Source organism: Thunnus albacares, chromosome 18 (assembly GCF_914725855.1).
Source record: "Thunnus albacares chromosome 18, fThuAlb1.1, whole genome shotgun sequence".
In the NCBI taxonomy this organism is placed as follows: domain Eukaryota; kingdom Metazoa; phylum Chordata; class Actinopteri; order Scombriformes; family Scombridae; genus Thunnus; species Thunnus albacares.
The window spans coordinates 24641310-24661899 of record NC_058123.1 but is presented as its reverse complement, the minus strand read 5'-3'; the positions used below and the strand labels follow the sequence as shown (position 1 = coordinate 24661899).

The window sequence follows — 20590 nt, the reverse complement described above, 5'->3', positions numbered from 1 at the left end:
ATTCCGTGGGACCAGACGAATCTATCCATATAAGCCACACCCATTTGTGCCTTGATAGATTTTCCGCCATTTTGATTTTTTTTAAAAACACATTTTTGACATCTCCTAAACTGTAGGTTCACTTACCAACAACATTTCTGTGGATCATTATCAAAAGTTTCATAAATCTTGTTGATATCTTATTTAGTTTTCAAGATATTGACCGATGAACTTCAAAAAGGCTTGGCTCAGCACATAAATAGACCAAAATCAACAACCATTGGACCAATTATCACAGGACTTGCAGGATATGTCCACGTAAGTACCTGAAGCACACCCTGAAAGTTTCATTCAAATCAACCACTAGAGGGCGCTACAAATGCAAAAAAATGAGCATGGCATAATACAAATCAGACTATAAATTAGAAATTGTTTGTCCCATCATTACAAAACTCGCAGAATATGTTTCTTTACGATGTTGGACTACGTGTGTAAAACTATTTTGAAATCTCTAAGTAGGGAGCGCCACCAGTTACAAACACGTGCATGGGCCTGGTGCAAATTTGGCCATAAATCAATGAGTTTGTCCAAACATCGCCAAACTTGGTGGATATTTTAATTAGGCTGTTGAAGCTTTTAACTTCTAACGGTCTGTCTTGGCTTGAACCTCGGAATCGCTACTATCGTCTATATTTATTATTATTACTGTCATATCAGCCAACTCTCAGGTGTGGTATTAACATCGCCTGCAAATGTATAAACGTGACGTAATCGCGGGTGGGCGGGGTTAACGTCCAGGCACCATGGCTTCGGTAGGAACCGAGGTGAGTGTGTGAGCTTAATCTACGGCCAGCTTGTTTCACTTTCTCGCTGTATTCCGCGTCTCGGAAAAGGTGTTGCGCCCCGGCAGCCGGTGACCCCGTAAATGAGCGGGAGAATTGTCGGTGTGGAGGCGTCGGTTTTGTCGTAACTTGCCTCTGCTGCCAGCCTGGGCTCCCTTGCTTTTGTGCCGTACGGAGGGCAATTGAGTGTGCAGGAAGATGCTGCACCCGGGAACATGAATGGTCTGTGCAGGCGGGATGTGAGCTCTGCTCCGGGGGTTTTTAGTCATTCATGGTCCAGGCTCATGTCACTGTCCTGCTTCTGTCCAGGTTTAGTGGTTCCAAATAAACCGCAGATGGACACGCATGCGTTTATAGACGACATTATTCACGGCGTAGCTGTATTGTTTGTCACCGGCTTACTGGTGGCTAATTTATACACTGCTGTTTAGCTAGCTGCTAGCAGCTGTGCTAGTTAGCAGACTAGGCACACTTTCTCAAATCGACACAAAAATTGATCCTTGAGGTTCACATCTTTAAACGACACAGGAGCCTATGTGATATGGAACAATACGGCTTAATGCTCGGCTGATATTGTTCTCTTCTGCGTGCTGTACAGTATGTTAGCTCCTACATGATAATTGATGCAGTCAAATGAAGGCAGCATTGGCTTGGCTACTTACAACCTCCCACTGTAAACATATTAAACCGGCTTTGATGCTCTCTGCATCATTATTCTTCACATCACACTTATCAAGTAATATGTTCCTGTTGTGTGGTTGTCTTTGTCAGCTATCTGCAGTTGTTTCCATGGCTTTCAGTCGGTATAAGGCACTCTAAGGCTAACTGTAACAAGTTACATTATTGTGTTTTAGTAAGGTTTCACTAGTAAAGATGGACCGATTTTACTATCATAGAAGTGTGCACACGTATCAGCTTTAGTCTTTGTTTCTTTTTCTTCTTTCTTTTGAGAGAAAGGATCTAGTGTTGTTCGGCAGAGGTCGCTCCATCAGCGTTGTGATGAGATCTGCTTGTTCAAAGAGTCTGGAGGGGTAATAGCAAAGAAAGGTTCACAGCCACTTCCGTTGAAATTCATGGTGTTGTCGTGAGTGATATGGCTTTGCATTTGACATATAGATAATGGGTGGCCTTAAAGGGTCTATTCACCAAAACCAGAAAAACACATTTCTCTACATACTTCTAGTTGTATCTGACCATGCAGATAATTTTAGTTTTATCTGCTGATATTTTCAGATTTTTGTTTCTGAAATGTCTCCGGTCTGCTCCAATACAGTGGAGGTGAATGGAATTTCATGGTGCGCAAAACAGTGGGAAATGACTGAGATACATATCTTTCCAAAAATAGGGTTCCTGTAATCCACAGGCCTCACTGTGATCAGTTTTAACAGGAGCGACCGAAGAAATAGATCCGGTGAAAACTGTTGACATCTATGGCTGATTGCCTGCATAACTAGTCTGTGCTCTATAATACTGTGATTGACATAAAAATGTAGTATCTATGGGTTTCACACTCTTGGTTGGACATATCATAGAGCTGAAGGAGAGTAATTATACGCACATCATGTATAGGTGCAAGGCTATTAGAAAGCAATTTAAATGAAAAAAAGTAACGCCTGCGCACTTACTTCAAGCCACAAAAGTTTAATCTGGACAATGTTTCAAGGCTCGGGGTAAAGTGTGCAAGCGTTACCTTTTTTCATGGACATATTATAGATCAATGGATTCATTGATTAATCAGAATAATATATAATAATAAGTAATTAACAGATCATTGAAAATAACTATTATTTGCAGCACTAATGGCTGGGCACCAGGCATAGTATATTTGGATGATTCGGATCATGAACAGACCCTTTAACATCATAAACAAAGTCTGCTGTTTATTCTAATCAGACATTGCAAAAGTTTAAATGTGTGCCAGCTGCCAAAGTTCATGTTATGTTTTTGATTTTTAGGCTTGAAATTACAAAAGAAGTGGAGAGTGAGTCACCTCCTGTGTATCTCTTATTTGAACAGACTACATTTGCATTGTCCAAACAGCAGTTGCAGCACATTAACAGCATGTCCTTCCACAGAAAATGTACCAGCCTTATTTGTTAACACTGCGCCATGCAAATGACATCATTTACATAATTTATTGTACTAATAACTAACATGTTTTTAGTAAAAAGGTATAGATTATAGCTTGAGGTAAGGTAGTAGTAAGTGCAGGGCGCCTGTATAGTATTGCATTACATTAAACAGGTGTTTCTAATTTCCTGGTCACTGGTCCTGTACGTGTGTGTTTCATTCAGCATTCAGTTACTGTGTGCATTCAGACACAAGACCCAGCAAGAGAAAAGGCTTGGTTGAATGTCAAGCAGTACTTTTGGCGCTGTGGTTAAAGTACATTGTTGAGGTGAAATGGCCTTGCGACAGATACCATCCAGCTGATGTCATGTACTCTCAGGCATCTCCCTCGAATCCCAGGTTCTGATGGTGCTGCTGAAACAGCATGAAACAAACATATTTTGCGAATGTGTGTATAATTGCATAAATATATATCTGTAGAAAACCATTTTTCATCAGGTATGGTTGATATGATGCAGATTGCTTGATCACTGGAAAAATCTGTTGACATAAGATATTTTTGAAGAGTAGTCCGTGCAGGAGCAGGAAAAGCTGAATGGGACTGTTCTTTATTAAAACTTCTGTACAGCACATGTGCTGTTTTCTACTTGTTTTTTTGTTCTTTTTTTAAAAACTTTTTATTGGTGTGACAAAACAAGTGTAGACATCAAGGGTTCCACAGACTAGCGAGCCACCTACTTTTCGTGTGTACAAATAAGTGCAACATTATGAGTGCCTTGCAGGAGAGATGGCCGGAAAATTTGTCGTTATCTCCATACTTGCATATTGCCTCTCCCCCCTCTGACAGCTGGCTTTTTACTTTGCCTTCAGTGCGGCCATTTGAGAACAGGAATGGCCACATGTGGTCAAACAACAATTCGTTCAAACCAGTTAGTTTCTAGTTTTACAGTCTATAGCCATGGTAGTGGCTCCGCACTGTTGTTTTGAATTTTGTCTGATCCCACAGTGTCAGGCTTTAAAAAAACCCTGTGCAGAGATGAAAAGTCAGGAGATCAGAGTTATTATAATTCATCCTCCAGGACCATGAATGTTGGTACCAAATGTCATAGCAATCCATCCACTAGTTAGTAACAGTCGAGATATTTCAATAAAGAACAAAAAAAGTCAACCTCATGGTGGTGGTAGAAGAGAGTCAAAGTGAAATGATCATCAAAGTCATAAGAATATATCATCTGGGAACCATGAATATCTCTATCAATTATACCAAATTTGTGCCAATCCATCAAGTAGATGTTATAGTAGAGTAGTATAGTAGATATATTACCATCTATGCTTGTAACTGTGACCAGTCAGAATATCACCAAAGTCGTTTGAATGCGGCCTCTAGGAACCTTAAATAGCTGTTGTAAATTTCATGGCCACCATTAATAGTTGTAGATTTTGTAGAGTTGTAAAGGTGAGATATTACAACTGAGCACAAAATTAGCCCCAGCCACTGGCCAAATGCTGGTAAAATATGCAAGTGGCTGGTAGATTTTCTTCACTCACCAGCCAAAAAAAAAGGTAATCAATTGACTGGCTGGTAAAATTTGAACATTCATTAGCCATTTGGCTGGTGGACAAAAAAGTTAATTTTGCACCCTGTGTTACACCCTGAACCACAAATGTCAACCTTGTGGTGGTACTAGAAGAAAAGTCAGGGGTTCACCAAAGAAACAGTATATCCACACAGTGTGTGCTCAGCAAATTTCATGGTAATCTACTTGTTAGATTTTGATGTGCGTTGGGATTATTGGACATTTTGGAGATTAGTCTCTGGGTGTCATGAATCTCCAAAGAAAATTTTATGGAGATCTGGACTTAAGTTTTTGAGACACCTTTGTCATAAAGTTTGTCAAATGGAGGTAAATGATCAGGAATCCTATTCTGAAGACCATGAATGAAACTAGAGCTGTTTCAAAGTAGTTGAGGTTTTATTCTCGGCCAAAGTGTTTGATGGACAGATGGAATAACAACATTGTTCTTAGACCCCACTGCTAATGGGCTGCAAACCCATTGCAAGACATCAAAATCCATAGTCAAAGTAATTATTTTCCGCATCTATGCTCTCTTTCGTCTCTGTGTGTTTGCTTGGACTATTTTGTACCTGCTGTGGTGCTAGAGGGGAAGTTAGAGGATCACCAAAATCATTAGGGCTTAATTATCTTGGGGACAACGAATATCTGTACCAGACTTGATGGCAATCCATCCGTTAGCTGTCAAGATGTTTCACACTAAACTAAAAACGTTAACTTAATCGTGGTGCTAGAGGAAACGTCAGGGGATCACCAAAGGCTTCAGTAGGCTTCATCCTCTGGGGACTATGAAGGTCTTAAGCAAAATGTCATGGCAGTCCATCCTTTAGTTGTGGAAATGTTTCAGTCTGGACCAAAGCGACAGACAGACCAACACTGATACTCAGAGAGCCTTGCTGCATACCGTGGCTGTTAGCATTGCTAAAGGAAAGGCCTTGTGATAGTCTGTCATCTGCTTTGTTTCAGTATGTTGTCCCTGTTGCTATTAAGTAAGACATCTGGCCTGCATTGTGTAACTTTTAATCTTTACAATCATGTTGCATATCTACTCGGTTACAGTGTATATAGACATTAACTCTAATGGGCTCAAATGGGCACAAGAATTTGTTATGGTGTAGTTACAATGAGTTTCTCATTATAACATCACAGGCTCCAGGTTTTCTCATATACAGGATGAGGTTTTGTCATTTCTTATGGATGGCCTCTTTTTGTGTCTTGTGTTTGTTGCATAGCACATAGTGAACTGTTCCTGTATATATTGTGTTGTAAATTTTTCTTTACTACCCCGTTGGCTTTACTATCTCTCTTGCATATCTGTCTGATTTTTTTTTTGTTTGTTTTACATTCTTGCAACTCAGCCATGGTTGAAGGGAAGTGCTTATGTTCTTTTTTCGTGCGCCGACTGCTGAAAGTTGATAAACCTGACCTCGTGTGTCAGGATTAGGTTGTCATTGTTATGTTGTGAAACAGGAGAAGCCACTGACATCTATACATCTGCGTTCCTATGTTAATGAGTTCCCCTGAGGAGACAACATATTTCCCTTTGGAATCTGACAAACCTCTATTACTCTTATAATAAGTTATGTATTTAAGTCATTAATTAAACAAAAAAATGCCAGACGTTTACTGGCTCCACCTCCTCAAATATGAGGATTTCCTGTTTTTTCTCTGATCAGTGGATTCTGCACTGTACTGTTGGTCAGACAAAACAAGGAATTGATTGAAAATAACTGACACATTATTAAAATAATAATGAGAAGCACTGTTAAAATATAAATAATATATTGAATGTATACATAAACTAGAATGTAGACCAAATATATAATGGAACACATAGAGTACAAAGACCAGAGGGCAACAGAAAGCCTTTGTAAAGATCCTTTATGCTAAGCTGGTTTCCTACATTTATATTCCTGTGGAAGTTTGTAGTGTAATATAGTGCTTCAGTTTATCTCTTCTGGCCCTTTTGTTGTTGCTTTTGCAACTGTTTTTGAGGCTTTTTCCCCATTGACAACTTGGACTGTTCTGTGACTTAATATGTGGTGCATGGCCTGGCTGGCATGGTTTGTGTTTTGCTGCTGCCTTGATTGACCTGAGGCTCAGCGAAGACAAAAGATTCTCCTGTTGAGAGGTTTTGGATGCGGACTGATGTCGGAAAAATGGAAAAAGTTTGGCTCCTCAGGCTCCTCGCTGACATCCAGTTTGCTTCTGGGGCTTTTATTCTTCTACTATCTTTCCTCCTTCCCTAGGTGCTCCTCAAGTGGCTGTGCAGGCACACCAGCTATGTGGCAGAAAGGCAAGAACAACAATAACTGGACCGGAGGTTGTCGTAGAATTACAATATTGAGAAACAGAAAGACAAAGCACACACAATCTAACTCAAAGATTTGTAATAAAATGATGAGTGAGTGATTTTTGCTCCTTTTTTTTCCAAAAACTACAACTGACATCAACATATTGGCGTGAAGTGTAGGGTATGTGCAGGATTTTAAAAAATGTATATAAATGACTTGTACGGCAGGTCTGTTCCAATGAATGTCTTCACTTTCAGTGAGGTCTTCCAGTTTAAAGAAATGGAGCGGTGCTACAGTTTGAACTGACTGAGCATGCTCTGTGGAGACCCTCTGAAGAGGAAGACCGACAGAGGGAGCCACCAGGTCACATGACCGGCGAGGTGAATGTGCATGCGGGGAAAGAAAAGGAAAAGAGGAACAATCTGTTCGACACATTCTCTCTCGCTCGCTCCCTCTCTCTCTGTCCTCCCCCTTCCCTCTCTCCCCTCTCTCTCTCTCTCTCTCTCTCTCTCTCTCACTCTCTCTCTCTCTCTCTCAATCACACACTCTCTCTCTCTCACTTTCTCACGCACACACTGCCTCTCTGACGCCTTCCTCTTCTCAATGGAGGCCATGAGAAGAAAGCAGGTATGATGCTTCCTGGAGGCACACAAGGGAAAAGACATGTTAGCTTTATACTCTTCACCCTTGGTTGCTTTTGAATGGTCTGAGCAGATGCACAGTCTTGCTTCCATGCTCCTTTTAGCCATTTTCTATTAAAGTTACAATCAATTGATTTGAGCTCTTGCTGTCTTCTCGTTGAGATGGTTTCTCAGTTTGTAAGATGTGCTTCTTGAGACACTTGCTGCTGCTTTATCAGCACCTCATTGCTCTTGATTCCTGAAATCGAGGACTTGATCTCGATGATTATTTTATTTTGGTAGCAGTGCTGCTGTATCAAAGAGAGATTTGAGTCTGCCGTGTTGGATGCTGTTGTTGGGAGAGAGCTCCTCATGGATTAGCACAACAGCTGTATTTAGAGCAATCACTAAACAGGAAATACGATTTCAGCCTTGATACGGGAAGAAAAGTCTGACCTCCTGAAGATCTGGAATCTACCCTGACGGTAGATTTTCTAAACTCAGAACAAACCTTGTCTTTTTCCTCATACCTCTTCTTTTATCCTTCCTCTGTGCTCTCTGTGTATCCCTCATGGTCAGTATATAATGAGGTCTCTGGGGACTAAATGTATTTGCAGCTGAAGCTATGTGATCAGGAGTATACTGGAACATATGGCTGCAGTGACTATCTGAGTGATTATCAATCTAAAGGTTGCCTGTCAGGCTGTGGTGTTAGATTCCATGTCTACCAGCGTTCTGCTTTCTGTCTGGTTAGACCTTACATGTGTTGATACATCGGTTTGCATAATGAGTCACTGGGAAGGTAAATAACTGGCATATGTTAAGTCACTTTTCTGCCTTTGTTTGGATAGTGCAAAGTAAAAAGCTGACAGGAAATTAGAAGAGAGAGGAGAGATGGCATGCTGGACTCAAACTGGGGTCGTTGAGATCACAGCCCCGTATTTTGTCATTTTTGCTTTGAGAAAATGCAAAGTCAAGAACCACATTTCTTTAGAATAGTGGCTCTTGGGATCGGGACAACTGAAGGGGGTTGCAAGAACATAGAAACATGAAAGAATTAACACAAGATCAGGTGTTTTTCTGACTTCCCTCCAATCTTTGCCTTTTTCCGGTGACATACTTCATAGTCTCACCTCTTCAGACCTCTAAAAATAATTCAAACAAAACAAGAGACCACTCTGTGGTCAAACTGCTCACAGCTCACAGACAAGGCTTCACAAATAGCCGCTGCTTCATTTAAAAGGATAAGGAACCACTGCTTTAGATGATCAGGAATTCATCCTTTTTTACTTTGGCAGTTTGCAGTGCAGTTGTGTACTTTTTTTTTTTTTATTGTTCAATCTCATTGGAGTGTTGGGACCTTGATTTTGTCACTGGCAGTCTAACAGCTGATTGTGTAAGTTGTTTGTGCTTTGTATTTAGGTGGCTCTGACTTATTTTCAGGCCTCTTGCAGTAGATCTAAAGATAGGTCATATCAGTGTGGAGGTCCAGGCCTTGTCACATACCAGCTTCATATAATGTCGTAGGGATTCTAGGCAGTCAAGATGGTGATTGAACAATCAGAATATTTTATTAGCAGTATAAAAATCTGTTATAATCTGTTAAGACCGTATTTCTAATTAGCTTATTTGCTGTATTAGGAGAGAGTCCAATCTTTGAATATAAACTCTGAACCATTGGCTGAAGCTTTGATCTATTCTAACATCTTTCCATTTTTTAATGTGCTACTTAAGGCTTCTGATCAGCACTCTTAGCCTTGGCTTCACATTTGGAGCTTCTCTCAGCAGCCCCCATATTCCCATCCACAAGCCTCCAGACTTTCCCCATCTAGTGGAAAACTGCTGCAATGGCCGCATACTGTCAGTAAACAATCTGGTTGCGAAATGGCGGAGATCTGCAGACAGCCTTCTCTGCCTCCCTTCCCCCCCTCTCCTTTCTGTTCTCCTGTGCGGATGTTCCACTTTCCACCACTAGGGGGAGGGATGAGCCTGGTGTGTGTATGTTTTTTTTTTTTTTTTTGTAACTGGCTTTCTTCAATCCATGAAAAAAGGAACTAAAGGATTCTTCTTTCCTTCACCCTCACATGTGCTCACTAGATTCCTTGAGGATTGTCCCAGACTAGATGTTCACTGGGAAACACCTCAGTTATTCTGCTCACAGGCCGGCTCCTGGTCTGACCTTGTTGCTGTCTCGTCCTTGGCTCAGGGACTCAGGAGAACATGTTCAGGAGAAAGATTTGGGAAATCTGTCCTGATGACTCATTTAGTTGGGTTTGAATGTGGACAGGTTTCAGACTCTAAAATCTGAGGATTTGACTGTCAGAAACCTTGGAGAGGAGAATTTAAGGAGAAAATGAAGCTGTCAGTGGTCTGTCTGTTGCAGGTCTTTTGATTGGGCTGGTTTGGAGAAATAGTGTTTCCTCTGTTTTCTTGGAGCAATAAAACACAGCATCTGCTCTTACTACTCACTAGATATGAACCCTTGCCCCAATCAGCACATATGTCTGGATGTCTACCTTTATTCTGAGCCACACATACAGTCGTGGAGAGTGTAAACTTTTCTGTTCAGTGCTGGTTATGCTGCCCTCCAAGGACAAACTGACCTAGGTCCACTTTCCTTTTGACATTTGATGTGAAGAGTGTGAAGGGATTGGAACAAAGGCAGTGGCTTTGATAAGCAAAATGAAAGCAAAAGCGTGGTTTCATGATGCTTTTCTCCCGGGCCTCTTCCTTCAAGCCCATTTTCCCAGAGTGAGCATGAGGTTGACGATCCGCACAGAAGACAGAGCTTTACATTTCCTGGTGTTGCCTCTTGAACTGCTTCCTCCTGTGAGATGTAAAGAGGGTCTGTGGGTGGTTGAGATTTCTTTTGAAGCCTGTGGCCTGTGTACTACACTGCTGGTTGGCTGTAGCAAGAGTAGAAAGAGAGACGACAGACAATGAAAGAGCTCAGGGGTGTCCTTCATTCTCTTGGCTTACTCTATAGTCTTTGGTTCTGACAAAGATGCATCACTAATAAGCACAAAGAAAGGTTTTAGACCGCCTTTTGTGTACAAAAGTAAGATAGTTTTATTCACATACTCATTCTTAGACCTGGATTTTTTCAGATTTGTCGCATAATTGCTTAGTCAAAATGAATTGGCAGCGATTTTAATAATGGATTAATCATTTAAGCTATTTATTAAGCAAGCATGCCAAACAGTCTCTGCTTCCAGCTTGTAAAATGTGAGAATTTATTACCTTTCTCTGTTTTTATATCATTTGGGACGACTGCAACGATTATTTCCATTATTAATGAATCTGTCAACATTAATTTTAACTAACTGATTAATCATTTAGTCTTCAACTGTCCTATTTTGTCTAAAACCTCAAAATATTCAGTTTGTAATGATAAAAGACAGAGAAAAGCAGTAAGTCCTCACTTGTGAGACGCTGGAACCAGAGAATCTTTAGTATTTTTTCTTGAAAAGTGACTTAAACATTTCATTGATTGATTAATTGTTGGTTATACATTTTCTGTTGATCCGTTTAAATAATCATTTGCGTAATTGTCATTGTGTCAGCATTGCAATTGTAAATTGAAAATCTTTGGTTTTTGACTGTGGGACTAAACAGGCACTTCAAAGAGGCTACCCTGAGCTTTGGGAACCTGTGATGGACATTTTTACGTGTTTTTTGGCATTTTACAGACTAACTGACTGATTGAAAGTTGTAATTGATTGAATTGAAAATAAAATAATTGTTGGTTGCAGCTCTAAATTTGATTTCTCCTTACATATGTCTTCTTTCAGCCCGCTGGTATAGCCAAGGGCAGCTTGGATAAGGGTGCATCCACAAAGAAAGAGGGACTCGATCCAGCGAGCAACGGAGAGGAGAAGCCAGGTATCAGTCAAAATAAACTTGAAAGCACTTTTATTTATGAAAATGTATACAATGTAGTATGCATGATGTCTTTGGTTTTGATCCATAGATGGAGACAGTGAGGTAGTAGCCAGACTGGCCTCTTCCCCTGCAGCTGAGGCAATGCTCAACGGCAGCGAATGTGACAACATGAGGCACAAGAGCCCGACACATGGCTCTGCAACAGGAAACAAGACTTTACTGTTGGTAAATGAAAATGGCATGTCAGACGCGGAGCCACCGCACGGCTCCGTTACTGGCAGCAATGGATTCATTCTCATTAAACAACAGCAGCAGGAAGGCAGCTCTGCAGCGACGCCAGGTTTGGGAGTTTCCCCTCACAGGACTAACTGGTTGCCTTCGGGCTCACCGACAGGGGGACACACGACCAAACCCCTCCCCACCTCGGCGTCTGGGTGCGCACAAAGTCCAGGTGCACTAAGGACTGACCCCAGTACAGGGGCTATGTCAGGACAGGGGGCACCAGACACTAAAAATGGCACAGGCCCATCTCCTGCCCCGGCTCCAGCGCCCGTCACGATACACAGGGCGCGCAAGACCATGTCTAGACCTGCCGTTAGCCCGGCACAAAAGGTAAACAATACTCAATATCTTACTTGAATTTGTTTTTGTCTCATTGCGTTTTTTGTCTATTTGTCTCATTATTCTCTGTTAGGGCTGAGTGACAGAGTTGAAATCATTATCACAATGTAAATATGAATATCTTTCCAACATCATTATACAGTAAATGATCAAATGTTCATCCCAAAGGTGTTGGGGTTGAGGTCAGGGCTCTGTGCAGGCCAGTCAAGTTCTTCCACACCAAACTGGGAAAACCAGTCAAAAGTTTGGACACACCTTCCCATCCACTTAAATGAAAAAGTGTGTCCAAACTTTTGACTGGTATTGTATGTCCTCATACTTTTGGCCATACAGTGTATAATTATGAGTTAAACATATGCAAAATTACATATAAAATGATGAAATTGTTGTTTAATGTAGTGAAGTGTGTTCCCTTACATCAGACAAAACTATTTGAATGTGTAAAACAAATTTTAATAGCTCTTTTCTTCTGAGTGTTTTTTTTGTTAAAAATTGTGAAAATCCCAAAACAATGAGCCTCTCCAGTAACAAATAGACTGCTAACATGATGATCATAATAGTTTTGGTTCTCGTCACCTGCAGCTTCTTAACAGGGAATTAAGAGAAGCAAAGAGTGCCAAAATGGAGACTCAAGTTGCACCTGATGCGCAGAAATCCTCGCAGCAGTCCTCCGCTCAGAACCATCTACCTCAGAGTCCTCCGGATACGCCAGCTTCAGCACAAACAGCTCCATCAGCTTCACCAGCAGCACCTCCACCAACTCCAGCTCCTGCAGCCACTTCAGCTCCTCCAGCTCCTCCAGCTCCTCCAGCTCCTCCAGCTCCTCCAGCTCCTCCAGTTCCTCCAGCTCCTCCAGCTGCGGCACCAGCCAAGATCCAACTAGGTCAGACAGATTCCAGACACAAGTCAAAATACACACACTATGTCTGACTCTGGAAAAATGTTTTTTGTTCTTGGATTTCATAGAAAAGTAATCAGTCACAATCTTAGTGTAAATCTTTCTCATCTTGTGCTGTAGGCTCTTACTCAGGAGGATTGTCATCCCGTAAGAAAAAGAGGAGGATGGGAACGTATAGCCTGGTTCCCAAGAAGAAAACCAAAGTGCTCAAGCAGAGAACTATGCTGGAAATGTTCCCACAGTCTGCCAAGAGCCCACCGGTCTGTGTTCCTCGCCTTTATTTAAAACAAACTTAACCAAACAAACGAATGAAAAGAAAGGGATCGCTTCTTTAGCCACTTGGCTGACATCTCAGTTTTGAACAAAGAAGAAATGAAAGTCACTTTATCAGTTATATTATACATTTATTGACACTTTCAGACATTTTAAACATTTTTATCAATGTGCCACCTTTCTCTAGTCAGTATTGAATCAGTAAAGTAAAAACGTGGAGTTAACTTTTTAAACACATGCAGCCATACAAGAACATTGCCTTTAAAAAGTAAACAAGTTCACAAATCTTAGCAAACATTCAATGGAAATTTGCAGAGCAGTTTTTCATACTGATAATGTGCTACAGACACATATAGGTTGGCACCACAAAAGTATATTTCACAGTATATTTTGAGATTGCTATGGTCATTTCTAGTCTTTTCTTATCTTACAGACTAAAGAGGTAGCAAACATTAACGGTGAGAAGGTCGAAAATGCATCTGAGGAGGAGGAGTCAGAAGAGGTGGAGTCTGAGGAAGAGGAACGACAGCAGCAAGCAAGTCGAACATATGAACCCATCCCCCAGGTTGGTACATAGAAGCTGTTGTGTTCATTTCACATTGTCCCAACATCACATGGTGGTATTTTCTATTTAATGTGTAAAGTGCAGAATTTGAAGACCTTTTAATGGAAATATTGTTGAAGACAGCTGTGTTGAGTGACCCTTTTGGCAAATAAAGTGATAAATCAGTTGGTGAATAATTAAGGTCTTGGACAGTTTCAGTGTTGACATGATGGATGGATATACTATATGTTAAATGTGTGTGATGAACTCTTTTTTTTTTTTTTTTTTTTTTTTTTTTTGGAGGCGGGTGATGAGCAGGAGTCTGAAGACTCGGGAGAAGAATATGGAGAGGAGGAGGGCACAGAATCTGACTTGGTAAGATCTACTCACCATCATTTCTCCACCTAACCACATCAAAATATTAAATGTCATCTCACACCAGCTCTTTTGTCTGAAGACAGAACAAAAGTGAGTGCAGTTAAATGTTTTGTCTCCCATTATTGTTAACAAATTGCTCTCGGTCCATGTAATCATCTCTGTGAATGAACTCCATCCATCTGCCTCAGAGCTCGGAGTCTAGTCTGAAGAAGAAGTTGAAAAAGAAAACAAAAGGAGACAGCGCTTGGCTCAGGCCATCCAGGAAACGAAAAAGGAGGATAAAGGCCAAAGGTGATAACCGCTCCCATCACACTCACACTTTTTGGCTAAAAATTACTAATGAAAATTTTATTTTTAATTATTATTCAAATGTTTGTAGCTACAAGCTGACTGTGAGCTCTTGACTGTATATCTGCTATTTTAGCACAGTTTAGCCCTGATGACACAAGGGTTTTTGCTTCATTTTTATTCAGTGAATACATTTCAAATTCATTAGGAATTAAATTTTTTATGGCGATTAATTGAATGAATTTGTGCAGTAAATCGTGATTAATCACAAATTTATTTCATTTTTTAATCTGTCGAAATTTCACTCCAATGAAAGATTTTTTTTTTTAAGTGTAATAAGTTATATTAAGAAGGGTGGACACAATATGCTTCATACAAATGTACAAGTTGAGGTAACTGGAACAAGAGATAATTCAAAAAGACTTGAATTCTGAGGGAGTTTTATTCACTCACACACTAGGGCTGTGCAATATTGAACATAGAAAACACAAAATTAGGCTGAGATTGTAAAATAGATAACACAAAATTTAAGACACATAGTCTCATACTACAGTCTCCATGTATTGCTAAATCATGCTCACTCACACACTGGAGCTGTGCAATATTGAACATAGAAAACACAAAATTGGATAAAAAATTGGAAATTAGATTGTAAAATGGATAACACAAATTTAATTCATAGTACTACTTAATTTCCGCCAAACATGGTCAGTCGCATATTACTAGGGCTAACACTGTTGATGTTAGCTGTATTCTTGGCTTGCATGTGATATCGTAGGCTGAATGAACTCCGATGATAACTAAATTCAGACTGACAGTAACTGCACAAAGCCTTAGTTTTGTCAAGTGAGCTGTCTGACGAAGTTTTGAAATGGAAATTCCCATTCAAGTGGCCTTTCACCATCATTCAATAATTCAAAGAGTATAGAGCGACTTCTAATACAATCTGATTCACTTTAAGGCAAGTAACCTAAAGTTCTCATTCATAGCATATGTTTCAATATCTCACTATGGGATATGGACACTCCTGTATTGCCAGACTAGCTTATCTCAGCAACCGCCAGCACTCAAACAGTAGTACCTGTTCCAGCGAGGGCCCTGACCCCAGTACTGCTTGAGCCACGCACAGAGAAGAATGAGCTCGCAGCCTGCCAGTGCCTGCAGTCCATGGCCTGTATGAGCTAGAGCAATCGCCCCCACAACCCAATGAGAGAGCCGTTGCTTTGTAATAGGTTTTCCCATATGGGGATTAGTCCAGGATACAAAGAGTTGGTCACTTCTCCGAAATCTCTTAGTTCTGTCCATATAGGTGCACAAGACGCAAACTAGACACAGCATGTGCAACCGCTGTTCTTCAGGGGAAGAAAAAGGCGATGAAGAGAATGCCGTGTGGTCAATAGGGGAACATGAGCCAACTACCTGAGGCACAAAGGTGGGGTTAGGTTTTAGTGACACTCTGACATGCCCTGGGGCAAACTGAGCACATGAAGGGTGCACCGAAAGGACATGAATATTACTGACCCGTTTAGCAGATGCCAAAGCCAGCAACAACACTGTCTTCAGAGACAGATGTTTCAAGTCAACCTCTTCCAAGTAGTTCAAAAGGAGGGCCAGGGAGCCCATCCAAACAACTGCCAAGTCCCATTGGGGCACCAGCGGCCTGGAAACAGGAAGGAGCCTATGCACTGCTTTCATTAAATGGCAGATCAACAGATGTTGGCCAGTTGTTTTACCATCAAACCCCACATGACATGCAGCAATAGCAGCCAGGTACACCTTAATTGTGGAGAAGGCTTTGTGTTTGTCAATAAGGTCCTGCAGAAGTGACAAAATTACACCAACAGGGCATGGAAAGGAGACATTTCTCTGCATGAGACACCACTCCTCAAACACCTTCCATTTACAGTCATAAAGGGACCTGGTGGAGGATGCTCTACCAAGGGATGTTCAGCATGGATGCGGCACGTTTACATACGTCCTTCATAGCCATGCTGGGGACGGGGGAAGCTGGTGTGCTCTTGTCCCTGTCCTGGGAGGCAGACCCAGCTCCAGGCTTTGCAGCCTGAGCAGGAGTGATGAACAACTTGTCCAACTCATCCTCCTCTGACAGGAGGAGTTCCGAGGTATCCTCGTCGTCATCCTCGTAGTTCAGCTCCAACATGTCTTCCAAAGGCTGCTGTGCCGTGGCCAGGTCCAGCTGTGAGCCCCAGGTAGCACTAGTGCACGGCCTAGTGTCTGTGTCCTTCTCCTCCCTGTCCCCGTTGTTGACCTGCATGTTGCTGGCAGACACGTAAGGGTCATTACCCAACAACCTAGCATCGTGTGCCAATTGCTGTCAAAGACTCATGACGGTGGAGCAGGCATAGTGCTTGCACGAACCAGGGGCTTCAATGGCCAGCCGGGCATGTTCCAACCCAAGGCAGCACGAACAGACCTAGTGTGTGTCTTTGCTTGAGATTTTGTTACCATAGGGGCAGAGACGTGGCCCAAAGTCTCCCTCTCCTCTGGTTTGGGAGGGTGATGTCCATCTTTGCTAGCAAGCGTGCTAACAGAGAGGAACTATGAATTAGCTGGTGTGCTAATCCCGCTGGAGCAGAGCATCTTTCTGCTTGCTGTGCAAGGGTGAACGCTTGGTGAAGCACCCGAGCATCTGTGGTGGGTAGTCTAGGCTGTCAAAAACCTACCTGTGTGTGGCTAGGTGAAGAGCATTCTGGTCTATGGTGAAGGTCAGAGAGTCAAAACTTATCAAGGTAGCTATCGCCTGGCGACGGAGTGTTTAGCCAAGATAGCTCCAGTCTGTGGACAGTTACCTAGCTATCTTAGAAAACAGTTTGAGATATGCTCTGAAGCAAGAAGAGGTGTTTGAATGACGCCTGTGTCTTTGCGTAAACTATTTAAAGGTAGGTGGAACCACCTGATGCGGATGTCACAATTACCAATCAGGATTAGTGTAATGAGATAAATCCTTCCGAGGAATACACGGGGGGAGCATATCCCATAGTTAGACATTGAAACGAATACTATGAATGAGAACTTTGTCCACTCAAACCCTGAAATCCAGTTCTCACTAACTCACTCAGTGCAGTGTTAATTGCTTTGGTAGACAGGCTTTCCTTGTTACATGTCACACACAAGACTGAATCATAGTATTGTTGCTCAAGACTGCATTTCTGTTTTCTTTCTTCATGTGATATGAGTTTTCTGGTGACCAGTAATGAAGCTTTTTATACTGATTGCTGTTGTTCTGCTCAGAAACTGAGGAGGTGGTTCAGCCTCAGGCTTCAGCTCAGGCCCAGGCAGACGAGAAGGAGTATACACAGATCCCCCCACCTGAGTCTGTCAACCTCAACAAGCCCCAAGAGCCTGATGCACCTTCTCAGAACAAAGGTGAGCTCGGTAGAAAGGAGAAAATAATTCATCCAATCCATGTTTTTTACTCACCATAGTCACATGTGATCCTTTTGGATATGGAAATCCTGATGTGGTTTTACCACTAACAGTAATTATGTTTTGATATGATGATTATTTGAACATGTTAGCATATAAAGCAGGGGTTCCCATTATGTATTGTGGTGCAGGCCAGCCACCTCACCTGAAATACAGCCCAAAAAAATGCAGCTGATAATTTTAAAGCCACTATGTGTCAAAGTCATACAGCTTGATAATCAGACTGAGTTTCAATATTGTTTTCATCACATTACTCAGTCTATGTTAACTAATTTCTGTTTAAGGGGGGTAGGTTATTTTGCTCTAACCAATCAATAGCAAGTGCAGTTAATGAAATGTTTGTAATTCTTGTAGCCATTTTTTTGCCAGAATTTTTCAAGCTTGGGTATAGGAAATTGACATCCCCCGTTCTTAATCCTGCCTACAAAGCTCTGATTGGTTTATATCTTCAACCAGGGAACCAGGGCAATGATTCATAGGTCTGACAGCAGGCTGGACTTATTCTGATGTCAAACTTTTTTGTTTGTTGGAAAATGAATTTATCCCTGTGAAAAGTGAGGCAGAGTTTTTGCTTTTGTTTCAAGCCCATTCATTAAAAGACCAGGTTGGATTTATGGGTGAGGGTATAGGGTAGCTGATGGTGGCTGCGACAGTGTCTTTATTTGTTATTACCACTTGAGGATGACAAAGTCAGAAATGTTCAAATTCTATACATGATGGCTTTAAATAATAATCTCTCTAAGTCTGCTTCCAAAAAAGGCCTGGTAACTTCTGCAGTTGAGGTAAATAAAGGCCCTGGCCACTATTTTAGGAAATACCGTATATCGTATTCCTTTGTGCCGTAGACCACCCCCATCCAAAAACTATTAATAACACAGCTTCTTGAGTTTGTACTGAAGTTCTTTGAGAAATGTATAATGTGCTTAGTGTAATGTTACTACACCTGTGTCTCACTACATATATCTGTGTGTCAGGAAACTGAAAAATAAGAGTTTGTAGAAAATCATACTTATATTTCTCAAAGTAAGGTGGCACAAAAAGTGAAAAATTCAAACAGTTTACTTTGTTTCTTTGCAGACACTTCAGGGTCAGCAGTCGAAGAGGCTCAGGAGCTCCCACTCTGCAGCTGCCGCATGGAGACACCCAAGAGTCGAGAGATTCTCATCCTGGCAGACAGGAAATGTATGGCCACCGAAAGCGTTGACGGACAGCTGACCCGCTGCCAGAGCGCCGTACTGAAACATGAAATGATGCGTCCCTCCAACTCAGTGCAGCTGCTGGTTCTGTGTGAAGACCACCGTAATGGCATGGTGAAGCACCAGTGCTGCCCCGGCTGTGGCTTCTTCTGCAGGGCTGTGAGTATACAGTCACTTAATCGATTTCAGGCATTCAGCTGTGTAATCACTCTCTTTTCCATCCATGTTTAATGTTGCTTTGTACTGTGAACTATACATTAATGGCAAAATGCCCATAATAAGTAAGTTCTTTCTTTCACTTACCTTGAAAAGGGGCAACTGTGATTGAGGTTATTGTACTGTCATCTTCTCTTCATATGTCACTATCATGACCAGCGCCTACTTTTTTATGTGTATCCACTAGGGGTGGTCAATATGGCAAAAATCATCATCATGATTTTTTTCAGGCAGGATCACGATCCATGATCTTATCATGATGGTTTTTTGTTCTTCATATAGGTTTTTAAGACTGTTTTGCAAGTTACTGAACAGTACTCGAGATTCAAGATTCAAAAAACTTGATTGTCTATTACATAATGATAGAAATTTGTCTTAGGTTAGGGGCTCACAAACAACATAAAAACATACTCTTATGAAAGACATAAAGACATAAAATTACATTAAAACACAAACAGTTCCACAAATAAATAAGAGCAGGTGTGCAAAGCCGCATTAAAAAGTAGTGACAGTCTCTTTGGCCTTGTTTACAATGGATATAGCAGTGGGAAACCAAACTAATTTCAAAACTGAGAAGCAAACAGTTGATGTTGTATAGAAGCATTAGTGTGTCATTTCAGATAAGTAGCAGGATGTGCACCATTTATAAAAACAATAAAACAAACAAACAAACAAAAAAAATCGGCACCAACACAGTACACCAAAGCTGACAACACACTAGCTAGCGGCATAACAGAAGTTAGTGCTAACAGTTAGCAGGCAAGCTAACGGTGGCGTTGACCTGCAGCCCAGCTCTCAGTTTAACATGATGTGCAGCGGTTTCCTAGCAGGACAGTAAAAGTCCTGTAGATTTCACCAGCAGATTGGGGGCGCTCGTCATGTCGGTGCTGTTACTCGTTAGTCTCCTGCAAGCAGACTGCGCTCCATCACAGAGCTGAACTGATACAATGTGCACTGTAGCACGATACCAACGAAATCTCTGTAAAGGCAGATCTTGGAGACATTTTTAATCGTTCATGATCTAATATCATCACACACCCCTTTTATCCAGTCTGTGTTTTACCAGGTTCTAAAGGAATTTTATAGTGTGTGCATTTGCTAATTGAGATTGTGTTTTTTGTCATGCAGGGTACCTTCATGGAGTGCCAACCAGACGTCAGCATCTCTCACCGTTTCCATCGTGCCTGTGCCTCAGTGCTGAAAGGTCAAAGCTTCTGTCCCCACTGTGGAGAGGAGGCCAGCAAGGCCAAGGAAGTCACCATCGCCAAGGCAGACACCACTTCCACTGTACCCCCTGTGCTCACTCATGGACCTGCCACACCCGGGGCCTCCGAGGGCCGGGCGGACACCACCACTGGCAGGTAAACAACCGACTGTGGTAACAGAAAAGGGAGGAAGTTACTTGACAGGATTTCTGAACATGTGTGATGTTCATGTCAAGAGAAAATAACTATTATTAGCCAACTGG

At 41.6% G+C, this 20590-nt stretch overlaps 1 protein-coding gene across 5 annotated transcripts in view; it reads left to right on the top strand.

Moving 5' to 3' along the window:
- Positions 1-703: 703 nt before the first annotated feature.
- Positions 704-20590, top strand: part of ehmt1b (euchromatic histone-lysine N-methyltransferase 1b) — a 34621-nt gene continuing 14734 nt past the window's right edge. Inside the window, exons 1-12 of one of the 5 annotated variants that reach the window (XM_044334124.1) lie at positions 7348-7386; positions 11171-11261; positions 11350-11873; positions 12465-12685; positions 12722-12765; positions 12901-13040; positions 13487-13618; positions 13901-13972; positions 14164-14266; positions 17516-17650; positions 18788-19065; positions 20251-20483. In XM_044334124.1, the coding sequence (XP_044190059.1) occupies positions 7363-7386; positions 11171-11261; positions 11350-11873; positions 12465-12685; positions 12722-12765; positions 12901-13040; positions 13487-13618; positions 13901-13972; positions 14164-14266; positions 17516-17650; positions 18788-19065; positions 20251-20483 (1997 nt within the window). In that variant the 5' untranslated portion in view covers positions 7348-7362. Of the gene's footprint in view, positions 804-831; positions 1044-7021; positions 7140-7347; positions 7387-11170; positions 11262-11349; positions 11874-12464; positions 12766-12900; positions 13041-13486; positions 13619-13900; positions 13973-14163; positions 14267-17515; positions 17651-18787; positions 19066-20250; positions 20484-20590 lie in introns of those variants that run through there. The other 4 variants (XM_044334121.1, XM_044334123.1, XM_044334122.1 and 1 more) reach the window with 4 other exon arrangements.